Raw genomic sequence first — 27,144 nt, forward strand, 5'->3', positions numbered from 1 at the left:
TCATTTTTGCGCAACAGCATACCTCATATTCCCTGGCCGAGACACCAGCACTAATCTCAGAATGGACAGCAATCATGGTGGACGTAATTTAGATACTTCTCCCCCAGCTCTCTTGACCCTTCTAGAGCTTCTTCGGCACTGCCCTCATGTCCTACGCGATACCGAAGTCCTGGTCGACGGGGGCATACGTCGGGGAACCGATATCTTGAAGGCGATCTGTCTAGGTGCTAAGGCGGTGCTTATTGGTCGACCGGTCATGTACGCCTTGAATTACGGAGAAGAAGGAGTAGAACATCTGATTGAAAGTATCGCTTCCATCTTTGCTCGTCGTTTTTTCTTTTTTCTTTTTTAATGATCTTTCTTTGCCACTGATTCACACTCGTGAAGGTCAAAACTTCACCAAACGCGAGAACTGACCAAAAGTACAGTAAAGTCGATGAGGATGTTGTAGCGTTGCAGTGCGTCGATGTCCTCGGCCACTTCAGTGCCCAGTTCCTTCAGTCGCTCACGCACATTCGTGTAATACGTGTCTGGGACGGAGAGAAAGTCGACACCACGCCTCTTCAGACTTTCAACTGCTTCGATGATGTTGTTGGTGCGGAACGCAATGTGCTGGCAGCCGGCACCGTTGTAATAGTCGCAGAATCTGTGTCGTTAGCTGCGGGTCTCCAAAAAAAAGAAAAAGAAAAAGCAAATGCTGAAACGAGGGGTATCTGGAAGGTACTGACTCCTCAATTTGGGACTTTTTCTTCCCCGTCGCTGGCTCACTCATTGGCATTTTGATCACCTCGTTTGGTGAGGCAACCACGACAGAGTTCATCGCCGAGAAATCAGAGCACATCTCCTTGTCATCAACAGTCCAGTACCGGTGGAAATTCAGCGCCTTCTCATAGTATTGCACTATGCTCTCCAGCCAATTCCATGGCTGGTTTCCGACGCAGTGGTCGATCTCAATGACATCCACCTTGGGCAGGTGCTGCTGCAGAGGGTTGGGTTGATTGACTGTCTTGAACCCCGGCAGAAAAGATCCATCATAGGTAGAGCGGTTGATCAACGTATGAATTGTGTCACCAAAGGTCGAAATAGCAGCAACGACCACTTGGCCGTCCTCATTCTTGAGCACCTCCGGCTCACGGATGGACTGAGCACCATTTTCAACCGCGTGAGCCCACACGCCCTGCACATCATCCACCTGGAAAGCAATGTCCTTGACACCATCACCGTGCTTGGTCAGGTGAGCATGCACTTCCTCACAGAATGCGCGCTCAGCCTCACTAGCTCGTATATCCCAAGAGCTATCAGGAGAGGCGAGTGGCGCAGTGAAAACGAACCTGGCCGCCCCGTTACCGATGACATAGGCTGTTGTAGTGTAGGAGCCAGTTTCTGGTCCCCAGTACGCCAGGACCGAGAAGCCGTAGTGATTGACAAAGTATGACACTGTCTGGCGCGCATTGCCAACGTACCACCCGATATAGTCAAATCCGAGGTAGTTGGGATTGATGCCGTGGATGACAGCGCGGTTGGGGGCAATTCCAGCATCACCCATCGTGATAGAATAGGTCTTGTTTGTAATTCCAAAAAAGAGAAAAGGGAAGGACGAAAGACTAAGTCGGCTGTGCACAACTTGCAACTCAAGAGCGTGATTGAGTCTGAACTTCTGTGATACTCCCTCCAGGGAATTGCAACCCCCAGCGTCCTATATAAGCCTTCAAGTCATCTTGACCATCGGGCATTTTTAGCAGGATGGTCGTAGGCGCCTAGGCAAGATGACCTCTCGGCTGCAAAAAACGGTGAAGGAGATTTCCCGAGAAATCCACCGATCTAGCAAACAGATGGCGTATCCTCCGCATTGTGCCTAACGCGGACTTGTGAAAACGAGACCAGATGTTGAACTGATCAATGCATCCAGAAGTACGACGGTGATACTATTCGGGCGAAGCAAGCTGCGGGACAAAGCAGTATCACGTCTGACCGTTGCCCAGGCTTAGAGCATCCCATAAGGCGTCCCATGGGTGTGCTTGAATCTACCCGTACGAGTTTTGAATTTCCTCATCGATCTTTGCGCATCGTATGCCACGACGAGAAGATGAACCCAGTATGAGTTGCAGCGGAGACATGGCAACAACCCTGGAAAAGAGCTGGCCTACCTGGCAGCTTGCGCGGCATGAATAATGTCGCGGATTGCCAAGCTAGCTTGGGATTCGTGGAGCAAAAGCTCCTCTTCGGTCATTGCATGTGCTTCCTGTAGGTATATGGACCCTTGAACATGTTGATTATGCTCTGCGACACCATAGCTCACACACGGTATACCCAGGCCGACGGGGTATCCGTGTGCTTATTCCACTTGACGCTGTGAAAAGTCGGCATGCATTCGAAGACCCACTGCTGGTGTTCGAGTTGAGCTGAAATCATTTCGGTTTTACGAGGGCTTTCGGATATATGGAGACGGCTCATCGAGGCGTTAGCTCGTCACATGGAGCATGCACTCTGGATGCTGTATACCTTGCGGGCTTGAACCGGATTTGTTCTCTTACTCACATGAATTGACCGCGGGTTCTACTCATCGATCCAATTGTGATGGATGGGAAGTTACAGTATTGGCAACATCATACACAGACATGAAGAGGGCGATCAAATGAAGCCATAAGTTGCCTCAATAGAATTTTGCTTGTCCACTCATCCACTGCCAACACCGAATCGGGCCATCCATGATTTGTGGTATACGATAGATAGGGTTAGATCTTCAGCGCCCACCAGATAAATGTCCAACGCGACTACCACGCAGATCGAAATTACACCGGCTTGGCAACAGTAAGCAGCAAGCGAGAATGCGCCAAGAAATCGCGAAACCTGCGTTAAACAGATCATTTGCTACGGATGTGGCGTCAAAAGATTAATCAATCGCCAGGTACTTACTGTACTTGCCTCCATGGATAGTTGGATTGTTGGATACCATACTGCTATAAAGTATAAAATACAGTATAGCGAGAGGCTGACAGTATTTTTCATTACAGATGTGTCGAACTGTCGATAGAATCGACTGGATACTCCATTCCGACTATCCAGTGCACCATGTAATTGTGTAATTTCATAATACTCAAGCGAATCGGTTAACAGACCCGAACCAGTTAGTGCGGTGCCCGTTCCTCTGATCCCCGATCTTCTCAACCCCCGTTGCTCGTTTCGTCACGGAAGCATCCTTTCCCATAATCCGATAATTAGCAGAAAGGTCCTGACCCGAAGTCTTCTTCCTCTATCTCACCTTGGCATGAGTTCCGCTGCAATTCCAGACAGTTTGAGGGCTTTAACAAGCGCCATGATTGGCTCCGAAATCATTACCAACCCCCCCCCCCCCCCCCTCTGACATCGGATCAAATGCCTATCTGTGAAGGTACAGAGTGGCTCTACACGGTCTGTATTATGCAGAAAGATACAGGATAGCCATTTACCCTATTGAAACTTCATTTGGAGACTCGTGCTCGCTGATCACGCAATATCTCAGGCGGCTGGACCATGTTCTCACCTCAGATTGTAGAATCCCGGATGTTATTGGTATTGTCGCCCCAGACGTTACATCAATCAAATGCCTTTTTATGAAATCTCTTGTTTACTTTCTGTTTTTTACTCATGCGGCATGAGAACATTTTCATCCATCGTCGTGACGCATGACAATTACTCCTACTGAGATGTCATCATATGAGAGGAAGAAGTTGGAATCAATGTATGAGCGCCGAGCGATGATCAACGCAAAACATGAAGCGTGGGTGGTCAAAGTGACCTTCCGTCTCTGGCGGCAGACGAAGATCTACCCACTGGCAGACTCTCATCTGAGTGCTCGACTGGTTTCAACAAATGTCAATCAATCTTCTCTTTTGCCATCTTCTGCCAAAGGCACCTTGCGTGAGAGTCATCATGGGGTACTGGAACGGATCAGCATCAGCAATAGGCCTCGCGCAATACAAGGTTCCCCTTGCCAATTGGAAGCGTTAGGAGGAACATGCGCCTCTCTCGGGAAACTTGTCCTTTCTCGTCCCCCGCATGGTGGATATAGCAGTAGCTCATGAAATTGATGTATGGAAAAGTTAGTCAACACCTGTAGCGACCTCATTTTAGCCCCATGAAAGTGTTACAACTCACCAGCGTATCTGAGCAGTTCCTAAGGCCGGTGTCAGATGGCGGCCCGTCTGGCATGGATTTCCGGCCTTACTGTCTGAAATTGATATCCGAGGTCTGCTTTCGTTGTAAAATCTTACAGTGTCTTCACTTGAATAATTGATTGTATGATGATTTGCAATACAAAACATCATGGCTCCAGATTTCTGCAATTTCAGATCCTGTCGTCACAGTGAAGGCTCTTTGCAGTCAACTAGGATTGACGGCTACCTACCAACCACCGAACTCCAGAAATTCTCGACATATGAGATATGAGACATGATGTTCTCATAACCTCCGTAGGCTGTTTTTGATGGCTTATAGTAGAAAGGATTGGTCCAAAATCATGTAGAACTTCCGTCTCAGGTAAGACTGCTTCTCAAGAACCGATGTAGGCTCAGGCTACTGAACCAAATGTAGTCCAAGCGCTTAAATGGCTTTGATACGGGGGCTTGCTCATCCAAGAGATGAGCATGGACAAGACTCAGATAAGTGGCAAATGCAATCTTGCATGTACATATGCCGATCACGCTACTGTCCATTCCCGTGTCACCTCATTACATCCTGCTCACCATCTCTCTTACCGCCAAAGTCACGACAGGAACTTTTTCATAGCCGCGACTCCGACATCCCATTCGCATGTCCCAGCTTGAAAGTGGACCGCAGTACAGCCCCAAGACGCTGGATAGCTTCTTGCATATCATTCATAGAAGCGGCTGCGTAAGTCATACGGAAGAATACTCCATCCATGCCGCTACTTCCCTCATCTGGCAAGAACCAGCTGCCGGGAACGACTAGAGCGCCATTTTCGATAGTCGCATCAAAGATTTCCTTCTCAATTTGCAGTTTCGTTTTGGTCCCAGCTTCGGGATGTTGGGCCCAATCGAGAGATATCCAATTCTGTTGAATACTTAGCATGGTTGTTCGAAAAACAGGCGCCCGGAAGAGAGTGAAGCTTGTAAGATCCCCGTGTCTTCATAGGTACAAGCAAGGATTGTGGTTGAGTAGAAGATGAGATACTTACGAAAAATCCTGCAGTTGGTGGTACCCAGCTCACAATCTCTCGGGGTAGAAAAGCATCACAAGCCTCGAGGAGAGTGTCTCGCCGCTTTGCGTACTCGCCTCGGAGATGGACCAACCATCTCACAAATCCCAAGTGGCCCCAACTATCATTTAGCAACTTGAACACGGCAATTTGTGAAAACCCACTGGGATTTTGCACAGATACCTCATGCGCACGAATCATCCGCTCAATGACCTGTTTAGACGCCGTCACCCAGCCCATGCGGGCTCCTGGCGCAACAATTTTTGAGAAAGAGTCCATACGCAACACGCGCCCATCTGTGTCAAGTCGCAGGTAGCTGGGAACCAGGGTGATGACATACTCCTCCACCGAGGTGATGGGAGCAGTTGTAGCTGGAAGATTCCCACCAGGTCGAAACTCGGGCAGCTGGATGAAGTAATAGGGGTCATCTTCAACAATGAAAAGTTCGTGCTTCTGGGCAACGCGGTAAATTTCCTGGCGACGAGCTAGGGGCTGCGTGATACCGGTGGGGTTTTGACCTGTTGGAATGGTGTACAGCAGACGGGGCTTCTCACCCCCACGAGCGGATTCGTCCCAATTTGAAAGAACATGGTCAAGGTCTTCAGGGAGAAGCCCATCTTTGTCCATGCGTACTTGAGCAAACTTGAACCCCAGGGGAAGGCCAGTCTCAAAAACCGTCGTGTAGGTATGTTTCTCGACGAGCAAGTACTCGCCCTTGTTGCCAAGCATGCGCAGGACGATCTCAAAGGCCGATGTATTGCCAGCGCTGAGAATTGTTTGCCAGTCGCGGTAGGGAGGGCTGTGGATGAGCTGAACCAGTCAGCTCTGTCTGAAGAGAAGGGATCACTCTCAGGCATACTTGGATATGTTCCGTCAAAAACTCCACCAGCTGTTTTGAACCTGTTCCTAAGCCATATTGCAGTGCGATTGCAAGGTCGTATTTGCTGGCCCCGGTGATGCTGTCATGTTTGCCAGCCTGGATGGACGTCGTTGTGCTGGGGGTTTTCCTTCCGACTGTCTCGAATGCGTCTGTCGAGCCAACCTTGAAATCGATCCCGTAGAAAGGTATGTACTCGGTGGAAGGTGCACCCGGGCCGAGAGACCTTATCCCTAAACCACAGTATTAGATTGCTGCTTGCCGAGAATCATGAATGTTGGAATACGAACCTGGCTGGGCTCAGATCCCGTGCATCGCTTGCATGACGGAGGACTGCAGGAAATTTTAGAGCTGCACCACCCACAATTGCTGGTGACGGTAATACCTTCCTAGATGCGCTCTCCTCACTGAACAGATCTGTTGGTCATTAGATTCGTCCAGCTTCATCCGATCAATAGGGTTCTTACCGGGACCAGTCGCGCGCATCGTTGAGCGCCAAGATTTCGTTCTTTGAATTGCTCTGATACCCCATTATGGCGTGCGTGTCAAAATACAGTCGACGTACTCAAATAGCTTGCTAAGTTATGAAGCGGCAGAAGCAGTCGTCCGGTGATTGTAGGGTCAGAGGAGGGGCCACGGCACTGAAGAGAGATGCTGAAGAGTAGAAGTCTGCAAACCAAGCAGCCATGAGTCCAGCAAAGCCCTAGCTGTTCCGAGTAAGATCTCACATGCATAGATGACAATTGAAACCGACCCGGGCACTGTAAAAAGCGATGTGGGCCGGACACGCAACCTTCTCAGCAGTCGTGAGATTGATCAAAGTGAAATCAGCCTCAATTGCGAGTCAATCCCAATAAGCCATGGAGAGTGTGATTCTTGCACCATGAACTTCCAGTGAAACGCAGCCAACTTCCTTGGCGGTCATATTAGGTGTACGGGTGGTCGTGGGTAAATAGATTGGCGTATGCACTTTGCTGCAGTGTAACCAGTCATGCTAGTGACACGGTCAAAGCGGCCTCGACGATCAATGAAGAGCCCCACTGAACAGTGGTCCGTATTCGAGGTACTTTGCAGGATAGAACGCGCAGATGTCAGATATAGGACTCGACATCGTGTCACTCTATGTATTACTGCAGCATCCTTAATTGAGTTGTTGACAGTCATACTGTAGTTATGCCTGGTTTTTTTGGTTGTTCTTTGCGTTTCTGAATTACACACCCTGATCATGACATAGATCTCCGGATACGACTTGACGGACATTATGCGGATTGCGGAGCCCCTGTACGAGTGGCGTTGTAACTGTTGTCGGTTTTTTTTATATTGTACAATGTACGCTACCTCTTACCCTGTATGTGATCAAACGCGATAACTTGTACTAAAGCAGACTAGCAGTGTACCGCAGTAACCGTACAGCCGAAGTGGAGGGCACTGGACGCTACGAGGCTCTGCTACAGTCTTGAGTCACTAGTGATTCAGCATCAGGTCTTCGGGTACCACACATCATCTTCATCTTTAAATTTGACCCGATCACAAAGTCACACCCATGCGGCCCCGTCAAGTTTCAACACTCCACGAAAGCAACCCCTTTGTGTAGGCCGCCAGTCTACTTCTAATACTTTCAAATAACGACCGAATCTCGAATCAGCCCCGTCAACCCGAAGGAGGAAAAGACGATAAAAACAAAATTCGACAGCTGGCGGATTTGAACCGCCGCCTCCGAAGAGACTTGATTTCTAGTCAAGCGCCTTAGACCACTCGGCCAAACTGTCTTAATAATAAGAGCCCCAATTTTGAGATTATGACTCGCAGCTTTCTGAAGTGATTCCCGTCTTACGCAATACAGGTTGTATTCTGTATTCTGGACGAACGCAAGATATATGAAGAGATATATGGTGTTAAGTTGTTAATTGTGTATATATTGTCGTGATTGTACAATATACATAACTTAAGATAAGCCCTATATTATGACTAGGTTATGTAGCAAAGTGCTGAGGACTTGAAGATTCTACCACAATTTCACTTCTAGTTGTAGGTAATAATAGGTATTGTATGATGTATAATATAGTGAAGGACCGAATGTACAATTGTACATACTGACTACATACATAAGCCTTACAATACGTCTATGAAATAGAAAAATACGTTTTACAGTATGTTTCACTCGTACTGGAATCCGTCACATGATCATAGGCGTAAACTGTATGATTCTATAGAAGAGAAACCTTGACTAGTAACTGATAGGTAAGTTACATTCGACCCTACTCTCTAGGTAGTCATACTAGTGACTTCACAGTCCTACAGTCCTACAGTCCTACAGTCCTACAGTCCTACAGTCCTACAGTCCTACAGTCCTACAGTCCTACAGTCCTACAGTCCTACAGTCCTACAGTCCTACAGTCCTACAGTCCTACAGTCCTACAGTCCTACAGTCCTACAGTCCTACAGTCCTACAGTCCTACAGTCCTACAGTTTGACGACACTCCTGCACTCTACAGTCTCTGAGTCTACAGTCTACACTTGCAGTGATACTGATCCACTTTATGTAGTACACGCTTTGCGCCGAAATATACGCCAAGGGGGCGGGCGGATGTTAAACTTGCGGGCCGATCGCTAGAACTGTGAAAGGTCAAAATATGCATGCAGCGCCTGAGCACATAGCCGTCCTTGACCTGCGGCGAAATTCTTCACATGAAGGCAAATACGACCGGAGCTCTGCCCACTGTGTTCAGGGCCCCCAGGCCCTGGCTATTGTTGTCGCATCATCAAATCGTGTGATTCGCCAACAGGAGCTGATCTCTGTAACCCATATATGCAGCAGTAGGGTTATTCTGCACCGTACCGATCTACGCCCGAAACCCCGGACATCGCCGCTTGATCATCGCGCAATCGGCCAAAGCGGCTACAAACTCTGCCAAGTTCCTGAGTCGACCGCCGTCTTACCTGCAGAAATAATTTGACCCGACGTGCATTAGGCAGGTCAACATTCATAGTGTTGACCCACGGGCGCCTCATACCTGTCTATTAGGTTACCAGTGGGCGGGCCGAGTCCATTGAGCGAGACTAGTCAGCTCCATGACAGTTGCAACCTCCAACACATCAATGAAGCAGGCCCTCCACCTGCACTCCTCAGATTCCGAATCGAGCAATCTCCCGGAGTCTCCAACCGTACTTTTTGTGTGCAGTCATAGCACGGTTCGAGGTCTGAATTCCCTACGTACCTTCGCTCATCATCAATACCCGATCCCATGCCCGATCCCTGCCAGTACAGGTCATCGTTGGCTTGGCTATCGTTCGTGACGGTTAATGTACAAATTACAAAGTGCAATTTTGCAATTGAAATTGCTTTCATCTAAATCTGGAGAAACTGAGGCCTTCATTGTCACCTATAGGTTTGTTTTAAGTGTCTTCGTAGGTTCTACAGCCTTGATTAACCACCGTCTCCCATCCATCTCGGTAACTGGAACTGCCTAAAAATCCAGCCTTTGGCCCAGGTCATCATCGCAGTTGCTTTGCACTTCCAGAATCTCCCCGCAGTCTGTCTTTTCTCCTTGAACAATTCACCAAGCCCTCACCCGCCGATTCGCGAGATCCTCAAAGATGGTCGAGGAATATGATGTGGTCGTAGTCGGTGCTGGCCCTGTGGGTCTCATGTTTTCTGCCTGCCTGGCTCGACTTGGGTCATATAAGATCAAACACATTGACAACCGTACCGAGCCAACGAGCATTGGACGCGCAGATGGCATTCAAGCCCGTACCTTGGACGTGCTGAGCAGCATGGGTCTGAAGAGACCCATCTGGGCGTACAATCCGGGCCTGATTTACGAGGTTGCTTTCTGGGGAGCGACTGCTGATCGAAATGGCATTCAGCGCACAGGGACCAGCAAGAGTTATCCTGATCATATTGACACTCGCTATCCATTCACTACTATTCTGCATCAAGGTCGCATCGAGAGCATATTCCTCGACGATCTACGCGCGCGAGATGTGGAAGTACAACGGCCGTGGACGATTCGCGCCGCGAACTACCGCGGTCCTGGGTTTGAGCACCCCCTCGATGTGGAGTTGGTCAGCACTGATGGCTCGGCCACGGAGACCGTCAGGGCCAAATATCTATTTGGTGCAGACGGAGCGCGGAGCACTGTGCGAGCGCTACTAAACATTCCCATGGTCTATAAGGATCCGACAGTGCACGTGTGGAGTGTGATTGATGGTGTGGTGAGATCGGATTTCCCAGACATGCAGGTACGGCTTTCTCTTCTTCAAAGCCCATTTCCGCGAATTTCGACCATTCTCGTGTATTCATCAAGTCTAATGGTCGTAGTTGAAATGTAACATACGATCTCCCCGCGGTTCTTGCATGATCATTCCGCAAGGTAACAATCGCGTGCGCATTTACGTCCAGATTTCACCTGAAGAAGGGCAGGATCTATCTGTCGAGGCTTCACAGACGAAGATCCAGCTCATGGCCAACGAAATTCTCAGTCCGTATCGCGTTGAATGGGAGTCTGTCGACTGGCACTCGGCCTACCGTATTGGTCAGGGCATATCGCAGCGTTACTCTCTGAACAATCGAGTCTTTATTGGTGGCGATGCCTGTCACACTCATAGTGTGAGTTGCCTCTGGAACACTACAAGCTCTCATCTCTCATGAATCCCCAAAGGCTAATGACAAGCGAGAATAGCCCAAAGCTGGCCAGGGTATGAACTACGGCATTCTGGACTCCCACAACCTGGCCTGGAAGCTTCACCTCGTAGAGTCAGGCCTCATGCGCCTCGAGTTACTTCAGACATACGAGGAGGAACGCCGCGCAGTAGCCTCACGTTTGATCGAGTTTGACGCGGCATATGCAAGTCTTTTCAGCTCGCACAATCCCTCTCAGCAGACCAACGATGAGTTCATTCGTATCTTCAAGAAGAACTCTCTGTTGACCAGCGGGTACGGGGTGGAATACCCGCCCAAAATTCTCATCCGCGCCGGCAACGCCGTTAACTCCTCTCGATCTTCGCCAAGCGCGCTTCGGCCTGGGCGTAGCTTTCCCCTGCTCAATGTTACCCGGGTCATCGACGCGTGTGAGATCCCGCTGGAGCGCGAGGTTCCCTTCAACGGCAGCTTCCACGTGTACGTCTTTGCGGGTGAACGGAACCAACACCAGCAGCGCGCGCTCGAGGCTCTGGCATCTCATCTCTCGCGCCATGACTCTATTCTCTCTCAGGTGTCAGACATTGCGAGCGACCCGAACATGTCGTATGACAGACGACACAACCCACACTCGGCACTATTCACATTCTCGATTGTGTTCAATGCAAGTCGCGAGTCCGTTGAAATTGCGTCGTTGCCTCGCTTCTTCCAAAACTATCGCTATCATATCTACTCGGATGATGCACGAAGCCGCAAGTCGCACGTTGGGCAGCTGGGTGCAGCGCATGCTAAGTTGGGACTGAACCCGCAGGAAGGGGGGTTGTTGTTGTGCGTCCTGATGGTTATGTCGGGTGTACGGTAAAGCTGATGGATGGTAGAGTGGCGGCAGAGGAGTTGGAGAAGTACTTTTCTGGTATTGTGCCCTCTGGGCAGTCTAATGAGACTGTTTTCAGCATGTTATAGACCGTGTGAAAAAAAAAGAGGGGAGATTTGGTCCTCGCAAAGGACGATATCGCGCTTCGGATGAAATTGAGGAAAGTTTGGAGCAGGAAGTTGAACGCATTGACGCAAGACTTCAAGCTCATCACGGGTCATGATACTTTCCGCGCGAGAAATGTCAAACGAAGTAGGAACAAAGCCGCGGCTAGTATCAGTGCCACTTCGGAAACTCGAAATTTCAAATTTGCACAAGAGCGAAGAAATGCCCTTCCGCTGATAAATGAGATTTTCCGTCCCTGTGCATGTTGCTACCAAGTCATAGCAAGCCTCACCTCTCTAGGTATAATTTGGGCCCCTTTGAAAAGTCTGGACCTACCTTATCCACTAGTGAAGTGAGAAGGCAGCTAGATTTGAACTCGCGAGGATCAATTCAGGGAAATCAATTGATATTTCACAGACTCAAATTATAGTCAATCCTTCCGTTTCTATCAAATTGACTGAATAAGACTTGATAGCATGGATATTTTCATTTGCATTGAGTGGGCCTGTGCCCATCTCATTATCAAGAAAAATTTCGTTATTAGCATAACATGGTCCCGTCCGCACACAACAGACACGTCGATCAAGCTCGGATGAAGCTGGGCTACACTAGGAGTATAGCTGCAACCAGACTCAATCCAGCCCACTCGCCAGACCAGGCCAACTTTCCACCCGAGTTGAAAGTGGGTGAAGCGGTTTGGGAAGGGCCTGCGCCAGAGCCAGAGCCTGACGACGACGACGACGACGACGAAGATGACGACGAAGACGACGAAGACGATGACGGTGGCGGCGACGATGATGACGACCCAGGCATAGTTGAGCTTGAGCCGGTACTCACGGGTGATGATCCCACAGACACGGTTGTGGACGGGCTATTCGTCGAAGAGGACCAGCCAGAACGCGACGTGGTAGACATCTCAGTCGCAGATAGTGTTTCGGTCACCGTGACAGACAATCCACTATGAGACCCTGTTCCTGAGATGGTCACTCCGATGGTTTGCATTTGCGTTTGCGTCGTTGGAACTAAGCCTCCCGTGACGGGAGGGACGGCGTACGGCGGATCGAATAATCCAAATTGGCCACATGCATTACAAGGCGATGCCCATGATTTGACCGGCTCCGGAGCAAGAAGGATAGGGTCACATCTGCCGTTGGGGCTGGCGGTGGTGGAGGCCGAGGGTGGCTGCGTTTGTGGACAGTTGGTACCCAAGTCGTTTAGGGTGAGCTGTCGGGTTGTCGAGTTCTTGGTGTCAACGGTCGAAACTTGACCAAGGTCCAATGGGAAAATCAAGCTGGTGCCGGAGGGGCCAGCTCTACCTGCGGTGTTGTAGCCGTACATGGTGTCGACTATCATGTATACAGATGGTGAGGTGCTGTTTGGTTGAGAGAAGATTGTTAGCTCCGGTTGGTTCTCTCATTTCATCTCTGTCCCCAAAAAAGGTGAATGGGTGAATTGTATCTTACAAGGTGTAGTTCAGATGCGTATTCACAAACGTCGAGGGGTAATTGTACTCCGGACGATCTGTGGGCCAGTAGAAGAGATTCACGGTGCCAGCGGATCTTTGATAATATGTCAGTGAGATATTCGTTGCGATTGGACCTATAGAGATCTTGTTCGCGGTCCCTCTCAGGGCATTCATTACTCACATGCTGCAGGTCGTGGGACATGGATTTGGAGCCACCGTGATAGTAGTCGGTACCGTTGTGGTTGTGGTGTCGGTGACCGTATCCGTGATGGTGTCGGTCTTGGTATCAGTGATAGTGTCGATGATGGTGTCGGTGACCGTGTTGGTGAGAACAACAGTATCTGTCTCGGTGTCGGTGAGAGTTGTCGTCAAGACCCGGGTTGTTATCTTCCAGTCCGTCGAGATTATCGACAGGATGATGGTCGTAGTCGCAGTCTCATTAAAGCAAACACTTGTGACGGTAGAGGAATCATTTGTTGAGACCGACGGCAATTGAATGGTGGCCGTACTTTCAATGGTAGTATCGCGTTCATGCAATGGTCGGGAATCATCTCGAACGACATCTGGTTTCCTCTCGTCAGCACACAATCCTCGCCGAGATACTTCACAAACTTGAGAGTCTCGTGTCAGAAAACATACTACTACTCTGAACAGAGATATCAACGAAGCTCAGTAAAAGGCCCAGGCGCAACCAGAACGATATCGAAAGCATCTTTACAATCAACTGCACTCGGGATTTTGCCGAGAAAAGACGCTGAACACAAGAGGTTCTTCTCAGAAAAAGTCGTTGGCAGGGTACGAGTGTTGATCGTAGCTATTAGTATGCAATGATTTCGCAATAGAGCAAATATCCTGCTTTGACTTTTGCTTCGTACAAACAACAACACAACGCACGGCAATGACGACGTCCAGTGCTCAAAGCTCCCACCATCGCTTGTCCCGTCTAGGCTCCGAGCCCAGTGTTCTCGGGGACATTCTCAATGCAGAGAAGAGCTGCACTTGAAACCCTGCGCTCAGACAGGCCGCGGTCGAAAAATGTCTGATCATTTACTTTTCCATCCCAACTCCATGTTCGCTTGGACGAAGTGGTGGTTCCTGATTCGAAGGCTCCACACGCATGGCAACGATCCAGCCGGTTTTCGATGTTCGGTCCGTGCGAAGCTTCGACATGACAGGGTTTCGCGTGGTTCCTGGCACGTTAGAGTTACGTCGACCATTTTGACGATCATTCGTGGGTCGCTTGATTTCAGGTCGGCAACGAGATGCCATTTTGAGGCCTGGCGAGGTGGCTTCGGTACCTGTGCGGTGGTATATGGGGGGCTAGAGAGTTGACATTGTTGTCGTCATGCGGGCCAGCTGCACGAGCCGGATTTTATTTCGTTGCCGAGAATGGGCCTGATGGAAAGCGACGTTGGGTGATGGAGTTCGACAGTAGCGCACCAAGTCTGATTAACGCATCGAGCCATTATCGCTATCGATTTTCTGTGATGCGAAAATGCTCTCACGATGGGTCGTGAGTCTTTGGTGGATGTTGCGGGTTGTGCGAACTGCCTCAGCGTCGCCATCTCCAGCGGCTCTCGTGATACCGCCCAGCGAATATTTGTAAATCGTCATTCCTCGCTTCTCTCCCAACATTGTCCGTGTACTGATGTGATGCTTTCCTGCAACAAGCGACGGTAATGACGGACCCTGGAGTAGCTTCTTCATCCGCGTTGGAACTCCGGAACAAACAGTCCGCGTCCTCATCTCGACTGCCTCCCCCGAGTCTATCGTAGTTCTTTCAGAGTATGGCTGTTCGCGATCGGTCTTTGACACAGTACCCGCAGACTGCGCAGTCTCACGAGGTACACTTTTCTCAGTCAACCAGTCTACCAGCTGGATTGACCAGGGTCTGTTCGGCATCAATCAGCAAGGAGTTGGGCTCGAAGCGAATCTAGGGTATGATGTACGCGCCGACTTTGGCTTGGAGACCCTCGGCACCGGACTCAACGGGTTGAAGTTGAAGAATCAGACTGTGGCAGGCATCGCAGCACCGGAGCCTTTCTATCTGTAAGGCAAGATGAAAATGCTAAGAGTGTTCAGATTACTTGCCAAGATTGTGGGTTACTAAGATGGTTTGATGCAGCGGGATCTTTGGTCTGAATCCACAACCGGTCAACTTCACCTCATTGGGAAACCATTCTTCGCCATCTTTCTTGACGTCGCTGAAGGACGGGGGGTTCATCCCCAGTCTCAGTTGGAGTTATACCGCTGGAGCCAAGTATCGTATGTCGTGCCTTGTGAGAAAGAAGACCACCCTCTGCTTTACTGACAATATCTCCCCTTTTCTCCATCTCTCGTGGGAAAATAGGTCTCAAACAAGTCTATGGCCAGCTCATCTTCTCCGGATATGACACCTCTCGATTCACTCAAAATGCAGTCTCATTCACAATGGCTGGAGACATCACGCGGGACTTGGTTGTCTATCTCCAGTCAATCAGTTACAGTGGATCGTCGTCCTCCAGCTTGCTCTCCGATCCAATTCTGATCTTCATCGATTCGACTGATCCCAATCTGTGGCTGCCATCGAAAGTATGCAAGGAGTTTGAAAATGCATTTGGACTCACAATTGACCACGCGAGTGGCCTCTATTTGGTGAACGACAGCCATCACACTCAATTACTGGCCTCCAATGCACAGGTATCGTTTCGCCTGTCAGATGTTTCTTCTGGGGGAGATACTGTGACAATCACATTTCCCTACGAGGCGTTTGCTCTGCAGGCAAAGCCACCACTTGTCAACACAAGTAGCTATTACTTTCCACTCAGGCGAGCCGCCAATGCATCCCAGTATACGTTGGGCCGCACATTCTTACAAGAAGCGTGAGATTACCCCAGACTATAGCTTCGTGAATTTGCCCTGCCAAGACTCACATAATTCTCCAGATACCTATCAGCCGACTACGAACGAGGCATCTTCAACGTTTCGGCATGTTCATGGAGTGACAACGCTCAACAAACAATAATCACAGTCCCGCCCAAAGGATCGACTCCCAATTCCACTTCTCCATCTTGCGGGGGAAGCGCATGCCCACAGAGCACAAACACCTCAAGCAATGGTGGTTCGTCGCTCAGTCAAGGGGTAATCGCTGGTATTGCGATTAGCGCTCTTGTGGGGGTGGGCATCATAGCCGCAATGCTTCTATTCTTGATCCGTCGCCAACGCCAAAGAAGCGCGAGCGAGAAGAATTCACCCATATCGCATCGGTCGAGATTCTCCGGGTCTGTGTCAGACCCACCGAGTGCACCGAGCACACAGGCTATAGCGCGGCCGCCCTTCTGGTCGCCTGATGCTATCTTTGGCAATATCGGGAGCAGCAACGAGGTGCCTAGTAGTGATAATTCTGCGCCACCTCAGCAGAGCGTGAATAGCCGGGGTATGGAACTGGATGGGCAAGATACCCAGATCGAGCCGGTTTACTATGAACTAGCAGGCGATGAGAATGATGTGGGAAAAGGTGAAACGCGAGAACATGGCCGAACTATTACGAGTCCATCCGTGACCTGATGGGAGACGATTGAATCTAGGCGGACGAGTACCTACGCAACAAAGTGAAATCTTCGAATTGATTTTGGAAGCGGGAAATAAATATATATATGGACTGAATGAGCTTGGAACAGGCCTGATCTACCCGAGTCTAAGAAGCGTACTCCTTGTTGAATGCACGACCAATCACCATACGGCGAATCTCACTAGTACCAGCTCCAATCTCGTAGAGCTTCGCATCCCGAAGCAATCGGCCTGCGGCAATCTCGTTGATGTATCCATTTCCACCCATCAATTGAATGGCATCCAAAGAGCACTCCGTCGCACGCTCAGCAGCATACAGAATTGCGCCAGCGCAGTCCTGAGTCCGAATGGTCATGGGGTTGGGAGAAGCTGCGCCGTTGTCGATCTCTCGGGCAGTAGCATATGTGTATGCCCGCGAAGCAGCGAGCTTGGTGTACATGTCTGCCAACTTGCCTTGGATCAACTGGTTGTGTGCAATGGGGGTACCGAACTGCTTGCGCATGTGTGTGTAGGGGAGCGCCAAGTCAAGACAGGCTTGCATGATACTGCGAACGAGTGTCAGAGCGGGACTAATTCGAGCTTCTTGGAAGATGAGAGCTTACCCCAAAGGTCCGGCACTCAAAACGAGTCGCTCGAGGTCCAAGCCCTCCATGAGGACCCGAACGCCCTTGTTCACCTCTCCAAGCAGATTCTCACGGGGAACGAACACGTCTTCGAAGATGAGCTCTCCCGTGTTTGAGCCTCGCATACCAAGCTTGTCCAGCTTGCGAGCGCACGAGAAGCCCTTGAAAGATTTCTCGACAACAAATGCAGTGATGCCCTTAGAGCCCTTCTCAGGCTCGGTCTTCGCGTAGACGACAATGTAGTCCGCATCGGGTCCCTAGGAACAAAAATCCTTAGATATACGTCCCCAAGCTGTGCTAAGTAGGCACAGCGAATGAAAAATCCTTACGTTGGTAATCCACATTTTGGTTCCATTCAAAACCCAGCCACCATCAACCTCCTTGGCGGTGGTTTTCATGCTGACCACATCGGAGCCAGCCGAGTGTTCAGACATGGCGAGAGCGCCAACTTTTTCTCCCGAAAGAAGGCCAGGCAAGAATCGTTCCTTTTGTTCGGAAGAACCGTTCAGCGAGAGCTGATTGACACAGAGTTGAGAGTGAGCGGCGTAAGAAAGACCAATGCTGCCTGTCGGCGAAGTCAAGCGTTAGAACGAGATCTATACAGCATTCTCATCAAAGGGAACGTCAGGTGAGACTTACCGGACGCACGACTAATCTCTTCCATCACAACACAGTGTGCTTGGTAACCCATGCCGAGACCTCCGTATTCCTCGTTGGCCGTGATTCCGAGAAATCTGCACGTAAGACATTGTCAATTCGATTACGTCCAGCTCGAGTATCATAGCTGATCATTTCCACATCACCTACCCGGCTTCGCCCATTTTCTTCCACATGTCAGCCGGGAACTCATTCACCTGGTCCGTCTGCGCAGCGACCTCGGGCGTGATTTCTCGACCTAGTTTGCATCAGTAAAGTTGCATCGGTAGAACTGACAGGGCCTTGCAAACTGACGAGTAAACTCTTGCACACGCTCCCGCAGCTCGAGGAGATCCTCATCCGTAGGGGGCTCAAAGCCAGCAGGATGCTTGGTTGACAGAAACCGAGTGAACCTTGGAGTAATTGCGGGGAGAGCAGCACGCGGTCGGATCGACCGCGTGGATGTGCGTAGAAGAGATGGAAGCGTGATGGAGGTCATTGTGAACACACTGGTTGAAGTTATTAAGTATGGATATACACAAAAAATCTCAACAAGCCATCGAAGTGATTGAGGTGAGGGAAGGTTTTAAACAGGCACAGTATCGGCCCTGGAGATGGCGTGGAAATATAAGGCGGACCGCGGCATGCCTCGGCGTTCTTTGAGACCGCCCGCTACGACTTGTACCCCGATTGGGGCACATCTACTTGGGACAAATTTCTTGTAGACCATAACCACTCCATGGGCAATGGAGTCAAGCTTGACCGAACATACAAAACCACTATAAGAGTCTCATATGACACAACATTAGCTCTCAAAATCCAAAATCCGAAACGAAGCAATTCTCGACACAGATGTCTTCAACCCCGAGAAACACCTTACCCATCAACGTCAGGTCCTGGAGCTGCCTCGGGTAGACGCGGCAAATCGCGCATCTCCGCCTCCGCATAATCTGGGGAAACCTTGTGGATGGGCTCTGACTTTCCTTCCTCATAATTCCAACATCAATTCCCTGACACACAAAGCGCTGCATATTTCAGCACCTTATGAAATTCACAAGGCTGCCATTGATTATATATGCAGCAAAAATCCTCCCATCAACAACTTCATAACGTCCTTACATCGACGTGGTGCCTCATCTCTACTCCCCGCAATGCGTGCCTCATCCCCGCTCGTCCTTCGGAGCTTGGGTTCGCGCACTGGAACACAAGCCTGCCGCCCTTCAATCCTGCAGGTGTCAAGAGCACCTCTGAGACTTTCTTCTCGATCAGTGGCTAGCTATACCCATCCTCACCATGCTTCGGCGCTTTCGATTCTCCCCACAGCCGTGGACACATCTTCTCCCGTCTTCCGGGAAAACAGCCAGCAAATGCAGGAGCTCCTCGATCGGATGAGTAGCCTGCACGCCAAAATTGCCCAGGGAGGCCCGCAAAAGGCTCGTGATAAGCATGTCGCCCGTGGGAAAATGTTGCCTCGCGACCGAGTCTCTGCACTGATTGACCCGGGCACCTCCTTTTTGGAGCTGTCCCCTTTGGCTGGACATGAGGTATACGAGGGGGAAGACGTTCCCGCGGGTGGCATCATCACAGGAATTGGCACGGTAGAAGGTGTCAACTGTATGATCGTGGCCAATGACAGCACAGTCAAGGGTGGCACGTACTATCCGATTACCGTCAAGAAGCATTTACGGGCGCAGGCCATCGCCCAAGAAAATCGACTGCCTTGCATCTACCTGGTGGACTCTGGCGGTGCCAATCTCCCCCATCAGTCGGACGTTTTCCCTGACCGGGATCACTTTGGCCGCATCTTCTTCAATCAAGCAAGGATGAGCTCCATGGGCATTCCACAGCTGTCGGTGGTGATGGGCCCTTGTACCGCGGGTGGTGCCTACGTTCCCGCTATGAGCGATGAGACCATCATCGTCGAAAATCAGGGAACCATCTTCCTGGCCGGCCCACCTTTGGTGAAGGCTGCCACTGGCGAGGTAGTATCTGCTGAAGATTTGGGCGGCGGTCAACTGCACTCTACTATCTCTGGTGTGACCGACTATCTGGCCGTGGATGATGCGCATGCCCTGATACTGGCTCGTCGCTCAGTGGCTAATCTGAACTACCCAGTCACAAAGGTTCCTCAACAGCTTGAGGATGTAGTGATCAAGGAGCCTCTCTACGACCCGGCGGAGCTGAATGGTATTGTAGGAACCAACCTCCGCCGACAGATTCCTGCCCACGAGGTGATTGCGCGCATCGTGGACGGCAGCGAGTTTGCTGAATTCAAGCGTGACTATGGCACCACTCTCGTGACTGGATTTGCCAAAATCCATGGCCACAGGGTCGGCATTGTTGCCAACAATGGGATTCTGTTCTCCGAGTCCTCTCTCAAGGGTGCTCACTTTATCGAGTTGTGTGCGCAGCGAAGAATTCCACTGGTGTTTTTGCAAAATATCTCGGGCTTCATGGTCGGTGCGGATGCCGAGAAGGGCGGCATTGCCAAGAATGGTGCGAAATTGGTCACGGCCGTCGCCTGTGCTGATGTCCCGAAATTCACTGTCGTCTTTGGTTCCAGTGCGGGTGCTGGCAACTACGGAATGTGGTAAGTTTATTGCGCTCCCCCGTTGGCCCATGCTATTACGCTGCGAATAAAGCATGACAAACTGCTAATATACCTTGTCTGATTCTGTAGTGGACGCGCTTATTCCCCCCGTCTCATGTTCATGTGGCCCAACTCCAAGATTGGCGTCATGGGCTCTGAACAACTCTCCTCAGTCATGGAAGCCGTGGGCAAGACCGCGGACCCAGCACTGAAAGCGCGAATCGATCGCGAATCCGAGGCCATCTTTGCTTCTGCTCGTCTGTGGGACGACGGTGTGATTCCTCCGGCGCAAACACGGAAGATGCTGGGCTTGGGACTGGCGGCTGCCATGGGAGGGAAGGAAGAGCCGGATATTCAGACACGCTTTGGAGTTTTCCGGATGTAGATGCAAATTAGTAGGTCAGACGGGGATGTTGCATAGATGATTTTTGTCTACTTTGTTGTTTTTTTTCTGTTTCTTTTTCTTTTCTGGGGGGGTCAACCTATGTACGGCAGCCATCTTATTGAGCATGAATTTTCAACCTTCCGATTCAAGGTCATACAATGGAAATACATTCCACTTCGACAGGATGTAGGTGTATGCTTCAAGGAGTGCTACATGCCCAGCGCCAAGCCTCTTCTCAATGCTTCAACCCTACGACACCCTCGTCGCAATCCACCAAATCACCCTTGCCTGATCATCCATAAAACTCGCCCCCCTCATCTTCCTCATCGTCTCCCCATTCTCCAACTGCACCTCGAGCTCCCATCTCTGGCCCAACCTCCGCTCGACATCAAACCACAACCCTTTCAAACTCTCCCCATTATGCCGATACTGCTTCCACTCCTTCCTTCCCCCGATCGAATCCACCGTATACTCCCCCGCCAAAACAGACCCCATCTGCCTCCCACCCACCACGACCCCGGTCTCGTCGCGACACAGACCCAGCAATCTCTCCAGCGCACGCGCTTGGCCCTCGTAATCCCACAGATGAAGGAACGAACTTGCCCAGATCACATCCATGCGCCCCTTCATTGCAGTGACGGCACGGGACCCCGCCCACGTATCTTCATCGGCCTGGATATCGGCTGCGACGAGGGTCGCCGGGAAAGTGGCGGCGTTGTCGCGGAACAGTTCGTAGCCGATGGAGAAGAATTCGGGCTCGAGATCGAGGCCGTAGAGGTTTTCGGCGGGGACTTGCGCTCGGGTGTGGAGGAAGCGGAGTTCTTGGCCGACGCAGCATCCGGCGTCGAGGAAGGTGGTGCCCGTCGCTCGGGAGTGTAGTTTGTCGTGAATACGTTGGTAGTATGGGAAGTTGGAGAGGTGGCAGCTCAGAAAGCGCATTTGTCCGATGCACGGATAGGGGAAGATTTTGAATGCTTCGTCTCTCTGGGGAGTTAGGGAGGCGAAATGTATATCAGTGTTTTTGTCTCTGTTTTGAGCTTTCGAAGTGGGAGTTTTTAGGGTTGAGTGAGATAGAGGGTTGGAATGAAGACCAATGTGTTGTGGGAGGGATTCGTGAAGATAGGTGAGTCTTGAATCTGCAGGTACTGCCTGATGTCTGGCATGTTGGGAGTATATGTACAAGACTGCTACCGCAAGATCAAGAGGGTAATGGCAAAGATAGTACGTCCTGGTGGGAAGCAGATGTAGTAGTATAACCACGAGTCAAGACTAACCAGTTTCAGGACATGAGGAAGCACTTCGTCTGGGGCAAATCCGCTGTACTCTTCCAAGAGCGACTGCGCCTTGGGATTGATGGACTTGACATCGGTTTCGTACCACGGTGGTGGACCTTCTGATGCTCGCTCGTCCTGTGTAGTCATCCCGGCGGTTGAAGGAGTTGACAGAGTGTTGTGTCAATTCAATAGAGGTGGAAAAATGAAGCAATGAGCCCACAAGGCGTCCACTGCCAAGCAACAGAGATATGGACGAGAATGCGTAATCCGTAAAAATCTATTTCCGATAGTCCTCGTCCTACCGTGCCTTTTTATACGTGAACTTTGCGCACTGTGATCGATGCAAGAAATGTGGATCGTCGATCCAAGTCATCCACTGAAAACAAGCTTCGATTAGTCTTGGGAGACTGGAAGAACAGTGTAAGGCGGGGCAAGGCCTCCACCCGGAGTCTTATCTCCGTACTTCACCCCGGATGGAGCTCGGACATTAGGCGTCCCCGATGCGTTAGGTCGTTGTGTACAAACCGTACATGGATCCTGGGTGAAGGTCCATTCGCACAGGCTGTAAGTTGGAATGACGAGGCGGGATCAGCACCAGATACGCCTTAACATTGTACTAGAGCTGGCGGTCCAATATTGGCACTTTCATGTCATGCACCACTGGGAAATCCCTGTAAGATGACAATCTCGCTGTTGGCTGTTCGAGATCAATGGAGGTCATCGATATTCACCGTGACAGCAGGTAAGCTCAGGTCAACGTGCCGAGAGACCTCATCTGTGCCGTAGTGCCGGTCTAGTAGTGTCATTCATTATGAGAACTCCTACCTAATCCACTGCCACCCAAATGAGCCCATTTCAACAGGCGACGGATCACTAAGTTATCGTTGATAACTTGATAGTATCATAGGGTAACCCAGTAAGCCCGTGCTTCCTCGGCCTAGCTCCGTTCGCTTCCGCAACAGGCAAAAGGTGGACACATGAGCCCAATCAACCTCTCACAGCTGCCCGTCCGGGAAGGACGCTTCGCTCGATATGGCAATACCTCATCTCTACAAGGCTGTTCTGCCATGACCGTATCAGGTCCCTGACAAAACTCGATCTAACGCCGCATAGCATTGTGTCTACACATTCAGAAATTTGCCTCGGTCCACTTTCTTCAAAGGACAACCGCAAGCTCAGAGAGAGAGAGAGAGAGAGAGAGAGAGAGAGTCTTCAGATAATAATCAGACAAAGAGATATGGACTTGTAGGATAGCCAAAAGGTCGATCTTGGAATGAAATTTTTTGCGCCCAACCTTTTTTTTTCATATCGTACGGTTCACGTCATCGGGTCTTCTTCATGCCATCAAACCCAGGCTTGAATCTCAATCGCAGAGGAAAGGGACCCTAAAGCTGATGCATCAAGACCGTCGGATTCGGAAGAAGAACAGAAGGGACGACCCTTGAGAACAAGAGCGCGTAGCTTCACTCAATGAAGCAGATATGGGAGAAGAGGAGAACAAAGAAACATCAAAAACACAGGATCGTCATATCGAGGACAAGCAAGATGAGTGGTATAATGTACGTGACGACGGCAGATGGCGACTCGTCTTTCTATCGAGAGGCGGAGTGCGGATGCAGAACATAAACGCAAAGACGGGAGATTCATGGGATACATCAAAGAGGCGTGGAAACGGAGGCAGGCATGGCTAGGCGTGAAGTCCAAGATTCGGGGATCAAAGACGAAAATAATAAAACGACAACTTTCAGATATCGGCGAGCCAGAAGAAAAGACAAAAAAAAAACAAAAATTGAAAACACAAGGAACAGAATCTGAGGGATGGAGACGTGATGGATCCACAATCAGAGGATGACACATGGAGATCGCCGGCGTCCACCGGATCCCTTGTCCCTCTTGCGGTCACCCCTGCTGGGCCCATCGCGCTTGCGGGTGGTGTCGACACCTCCGCTGGGTTCCTGCAAGTCTTTTCGGATGATCTGACGACAGAGATGGACAAAGACCTCATTGACATTGGCGCGTCGCCGAGCCGAGGTCTCGTAGTATGGAGCATTGCCCCATGTTTGGGAGAGCCCGAAGGCCCGCGCACGAGGCACTGCGCGATCTTCCTCCAGGTCGGACTTGTTACCGACAATGACAATGGGAACATGCTCATCATCCTTGATACGGATGATCTGCTCCCGGAGTTCGGAAAGCTCATTCAAGGAAGACATGCTGGTGATGGAGAAGACAAGCAGGAAGCCCTGACCTTGCTTCATGTATAATTCTCTGTGTGTGGTTAGATTTGATGATTAGCGGCGTCGCAAGCGGGTGAAGCACGGTCAGATATCGATTTACCTCATGGCGGCTGGGGACGGGAGAGAAAGAGAGTTAGCTCAAGTAGGCGGAAAGGACACCGCACATGTGACTCACTGAATTGCTCCGTTCCAGCGGTATCAAGACTGGGTCCGGGTTTTCTTCCGTTAGCTATATGAAAGACGCCACAATACGCCGAATTCACCAAGCCGACATCGTTTTGGTAGAATATTGACCTACATCTCGAGTATGCATTGTCGGCCCTAGGATTGTTGGTCAGTCAGTTATCAATGAATGCCAGTCACCCCCTCAAATTAAGAAAAAAAAAAACGGATTCAACAACTTACATCGACCTCAATTTGCTTGCGATATGAGTCCTCTATGGTTGGGTCATAGCTCTCAATCCAGACATTTTGTACAAATTGCGCTGCCAGGTTGTCAAATCAGCTCAGATTACGGAAGGCAGTGCACCAATTTTGATGAGCCAAGGGCAATGGGAGATGCGCACCCGTCAGGCAACTCTTGCCCACACCACCTGCTCCCAAAACCACAATATGATATTCCCGTCTGAGTTGCCAATGCCATTAGAAGTCGGTTCAAGCCAGCCAAACACGTCTAAGCGAGGCTCTGGTATCACTCACTGAGGCCGCATTGGGATTTTCAGTCCCGTCTTTGTTTGTGCACAGGGTTCTCTCGAATGTTCTATGCCGGTAGGAATCCGATGACGAAACAATGATCTGATGTCTGCGCGAAGGCAAGTGATGGGTCAATGGATACTGTTGGTGGGAGTCAGCCGTCGCAGCGTGATGTTGCAGGTGGAGAGCGCGGAGTTCTTCAATGCGGTCAAGTGTATCGGGTCTCAAGTCGAAGGACTGCCGACGTCGATCCGTCTGAATAATTGTCTCGCAAAAGGGTTCAAGGGTCTGTGTTTCGCTGCGTGTATTGGCGTTTCAGAGTCTCTGTGTCGAATGCCCGTTGGCCGCGCTCGTTCGTGTCGGTTGATTTGAGGGAGGTGAGGTTCTGCGGAGGTTGGCTGGATCGGTCACATCAATTGATGGTCTCGTGGTGATAGCCCGTTCGACGCACGGACGTCGCAAACACGCTTCGATAACTGAATTGAGGCACCGCACCGCCCAGCTGGGGTCCGGAGCTTAGATGGGGCTAAATCAGCTCGTCACTCCGAGCCCTGGATTGAAAGTGAGGCAGCGAGAGATCCGCTCGCAAGGCCTGAAGTCGCAATTGAAATGCAAAGTCCTTTCGTTCAGCGAAACGAAAACTTTAAAAAAAAATGGGCGCCGGGCGGGGGAAGAATAGGAGGAGAAGGAGGAGGAGGAGGAGGACAGGAGCCGAGAGTTTGGGATTGTGGTGCTCCCGGTGGCTTGGAATAGGTTGGGTTTGGATTGGGATCGGATTGGGTGGGTTTGTTGGTGCGGGACCTTTTTTTAAGGCCTGCCCCAAGTGAATCGTAACTCCTTAATTTACGGCTTGTTTGTTACGGAGTCCCGTCGGAAGCTGGTCGAGTCGGTGGTTGCCCGAGAGGTAGTTTTGAAGACTTAGATGGGTTGAATGGAATGGCGTGAGCAGAACAGGAACCATAGGAGAATTAGGAGCAGATGGGTGTGAAATGGAAGCAAGATGGTGGTTAGAAAGAAGAAAAAAAAAAGCAAAACAGCACGTGTCAAGCTGACAAGTCAAAGTCACAGGAAGAATCATGTGAAATGGACGGACTGTGTCATACCACCTCTCTGCCCCTGTTCCTGTTTCCATTACCGTTGACTTCGAATTCGAATATTCTTCCAGTTGCCAAAGCGCAGTCTGTGTGTCGACCATCAAGGTATCCAATGCAGAATCGATACGTTGGGATCGACTTGTGCCGTAGACTGCTGCGCTCCAAGTCTAGAGCGAGATGTCTCCAAGATGTTGAACCCTGTCTCTCCCTCTCTCTCAACCTCTATCATCTCGCGTGATATGGCCCACGTCCAACTAGAGGATAGCTGCCCCCTGAACCACCATTTTGAGAAGAGCAACAGTCCAGTCAACCATGCAAACCATCCCGAGGCTCACACCACCAGAAAAAAGCAAGGCCGGCACTCTGAGGATGAGACCTGTCGTGTGTGGACCGCTTGGCAACGGCTTCGAGATCGCCACGCTTGATTATGCTCGAAAAAGCCGTGTCCAATAAGGAATGTCATGCATCAAAGACTGATGAGAAGCAATTTAACCCACGCTAAAGAGCAGGGTTTGTATGGTTTCAAGTCATGAGAACTGAAGAAAGACCTGACAGGCCCGCCGTGGGACCTTCCGATTGTTCCTAACTTAGGGATGGAAGTCTGTCTGTCAGGTGGGTGGCTGCACCAGATGTGAGATATGCACTCGTCTCAAGTTCAAAATGGAGAGGCCCGGCCCGCAGCGGAGTAATGGACAACCAGACTCCGACCCTTGGATCACAGGCTTCACTGGAGACCATGCAGAAATTTCTGTGACAGCAGCCACTCTGTCCATTCTTTCACTGACTGGAGACAAGACTGGTGCTAATGGTTCAGTATGGAGCTCGAGCTGTTGGCTGACCGGACAAAACAGCAGCTGTGGTGTGAGATTGAGACCATGGTCTACTTCAAAGCAAAGGCCCTAAAGTCGA

At 50.5% G+C, this 27,144-nt stretch overlaps 11 protein-coding genes across 11 annotated transcripts; 4 read left to right on the forward strand and 7 right to left on the reverse strand.

The window, feature by feature from the left end:
* Positions 1 to 61: 61 nt before the first annotated feature.
* On the forward strand, positions 62 to 416 carry N7539_000137 (cytochrome B2; the record flags this gene model as incomplete). Its single annotated transcript, XM_056929741.1, has 2 exons — positions 62 to 329; positions 388 to 416. The coding sequence occupies 2 exons, from the start codon at positions 62 to 64 to the stop codon at positions 414 to 416; spliced, it is 297 nt and encodes a 98-aa protein (XP_056794034.1).
* Position 417: 1 nt separating this feature from the next.
* N7539_000138 (4-hydroxyphenylpyruvate dioxygenase 2) lies at positions 418 to 1,603 on the reverse strand (the record flags this gene model as incomplete). The annotated part of the gene is made up of 2 exons (XM_056929742.1): positions 418 to 646; positions 729 to 1,603. Coding segments are annotated over 2 exons (1,104 nt in total), but the record flags the coding sequence as incomplete, so codon positions are not given.
* A 421-nt stretch (positions 1,604 to 2,024) lies between these two features.
* N7539_000139 (uncharacterized protein) lies at positions 2,025 to 2,230 on the reverse strand (the record flags this gene model as incomplete). Its single annotated transcript, XM_056929743.1, has 2 exons — positions 2,025 to 2,127; positions 2,148 to 2,230. The coding sequence occupies 2 exons, from the start codon at positions 2,228 to 2,230 to the stop codon at positions 2,025 to 2,027; spliced, it is 186 nt and encodes a 61-aa protein (XP_056794036.1).
* A 2,531-nt stretch (positions 2,231 to 4,761) lies between these two features.
* On the reverse strand, positions 4,762 to 6,606 carry N7539_000140 (aminotransferase-like domain-containing protein; the record flags this gene model as incomplete). Its single annotated transcript, XM_056929744.1, has 5 exons — positions 4,762 to 5,052; positions 5,177 to 6,007; positions 6,057 to 6,300; positions 6,365 to 6,481; positions 6,542 to 6,606. 5 exons carry the CDS (start codon positions 6,604 to 6,606, stop codon positions 4,762 to 4,764), a joined length of 1,548 nt encoding a protein of 515 aa, XP_056794037.1.
* A 3,065-nt stretch (positions 6,607 to 9,671) lies between these two features.
* On the forward strand, positions 9,672 to 11,676 carry N7539_000141 (uncharacterized protein; the record flags this gene model as incomplete). Its single annotated transcript, XM_056929745.1, is given in 4 exon segments — positions 9,672 to 10,316; positions 10,396 to 10,683; positions 10,757 to 11,566; positions 11,578 to 11,676. 4 exon segments carry the CDS (start codon positions 9,672 to 9,674, stop codon positions 11,674 to 11,676), a joined length of 1,842 nt encoding a protein of 613 aa, XP_056794038.1.
* A 619-nt stretch (positions 11,677 to 12,295) lies between these two features.
* On the reverse strand, positions 12,296 to 13,045 carry N7539_000142 (uncharacterized protein; the record flags this gene model as incomplete). The annotated part of the gene is made up of 1 exon (XM_056929746.1): positions 12,296 to 13,045. The coding sequence occupies one exon, from the start codon at positions 13,043 to 13,045 to the stop codon at positions 12,296 to 12,298; it is 750 nt and encodes a 249-aa protein (XP_056794039.1).
* Positions 13,046 to 14,652: 1,607 nt separating this feature from the next.
* On the forward strand, positions 14,653 to 16,703 carry N7539_000143 (uncharacterized protein; the record flags this gene model as incomplete). The annotated part of the gene is made up of 5 exons (XM_056929747.1): positions 14,653 to 14,759; positions 14,829 to 15,206; positions 15,283 to 15,422; positions 15,508 to 16,018; positions 16,082 to 16,703. 5 exons carry the CDS (start codon positions 14,653 to 14,655, stop codon positions 16,701 to 16,703), a joined length of 1,758 nt encoding a protein of 585 aa, XP_056794040.1.
* A 130-nt stretch (positions 16,704 to 16,833) lies between these two features.
* On the reverse strand, positions 16,834 to 18,464 carry N7539_000144 (isovaleryl-CoA dehydrogenase; the record flags this gene model as incomplete). The annotated part of the gene is made up of 6 exons (XM_056929748.1): positions 16,834 to 17,251; positions 17,309 to 17,586; positions 17,659 to 17,894; positions 17,969 to 18,063; positions 18,137 to 18,224; positions 18,281 to 18,464. 6 exons carry the CDS (start codon positions 18,462 to 18,464, stop codon positions 16,834 to 16,836), a joined length of 1,299 nt encoding a protein of 432 aa, XP_056794041.1.
* A 652-nt stretch (positions 18,465 to 19,116) lies between these two features.
* Positions 19,117 to 20,940, forward strand: N7539_000145 (putative 3-methylcrotonyl-CoA carboxylase, beta subunit (MccB); the record flags this gene model as incomplete). The annotated part of the gene is made up of 2 exons (XM_056929749.1): positions 19,117 to 20,555; positions 20,646 to 20,940. The coding sequence occupies 2 exons, from the start codon at positions 19,117 to 19,119 to the stop codon at positions 20,938 to 20,940; spliced, it is 1,734 nt and encodes a 577-aa protein (XP_056794042.1).
* Positions 20,941 to 21,189: 249 nt separating this feature from the next.
* Positions 21,190 to 22,361, reverse strand: N7539_000146 (class I SAM-dependent methyltransferase; the record flags this gene model as incomplete). The annotated part of the gene is made up of 2 exons (XM_056929750.1): positions 21,190 to 21,924; positions 22,215 to 22,361. The coding sequence occupies 2 exons, from the start codon at positions 22,359 to 22,361 to the stop codon at positions 21,190 to 21,192; spliced, it is 882 nt and encodes a 293-aa protein (XP_056794043.1).
* A 1,694-nt stretch (positions 22,362 to 24,055) lies between these two features.
* On the reverse strand, positions 24,056 to 25,158 carry N7539_000147 (uncharacterized protein; the record flags this gene model as incomplete). Its single annotated transcript, XM_056929751.1, has 5 exons — positions 24,056 to 24,479; positions 24,747 to 24,769; positions 24,854 to 24,933; positions 25,015 to 25,073; positions 25,148 to 25,158. The coding sequence occupies 5 exons, from the start codon at positions 25,156 to 25,158 to the stop codon at positions 24,056 to 24,058; spliced, it is 597 nt and encodes a 198-aa protein (XP_056794044.1).
* Between the last annotated feature and the right edge of the window lie 1,986 nt (positions 25,159 to 27,144).

The sequence above is a fragment of the Penicillium diatomitis genome (genome assembly GCF_028827545.1).
Source record: "Penicillium diatomitis strain IBT 30728 chromosome Unknown utg000001l_segment0_segment0, whole genome shotgun sequence".
Classification (NCBI taxonomy): domain Eukaryota; kingdom Fungi; phylum Ascomycota; class Eurotiomycetes; order Eurotiales; family Aspergillaceae; genus Penicillium; species Penicillium diatomitis.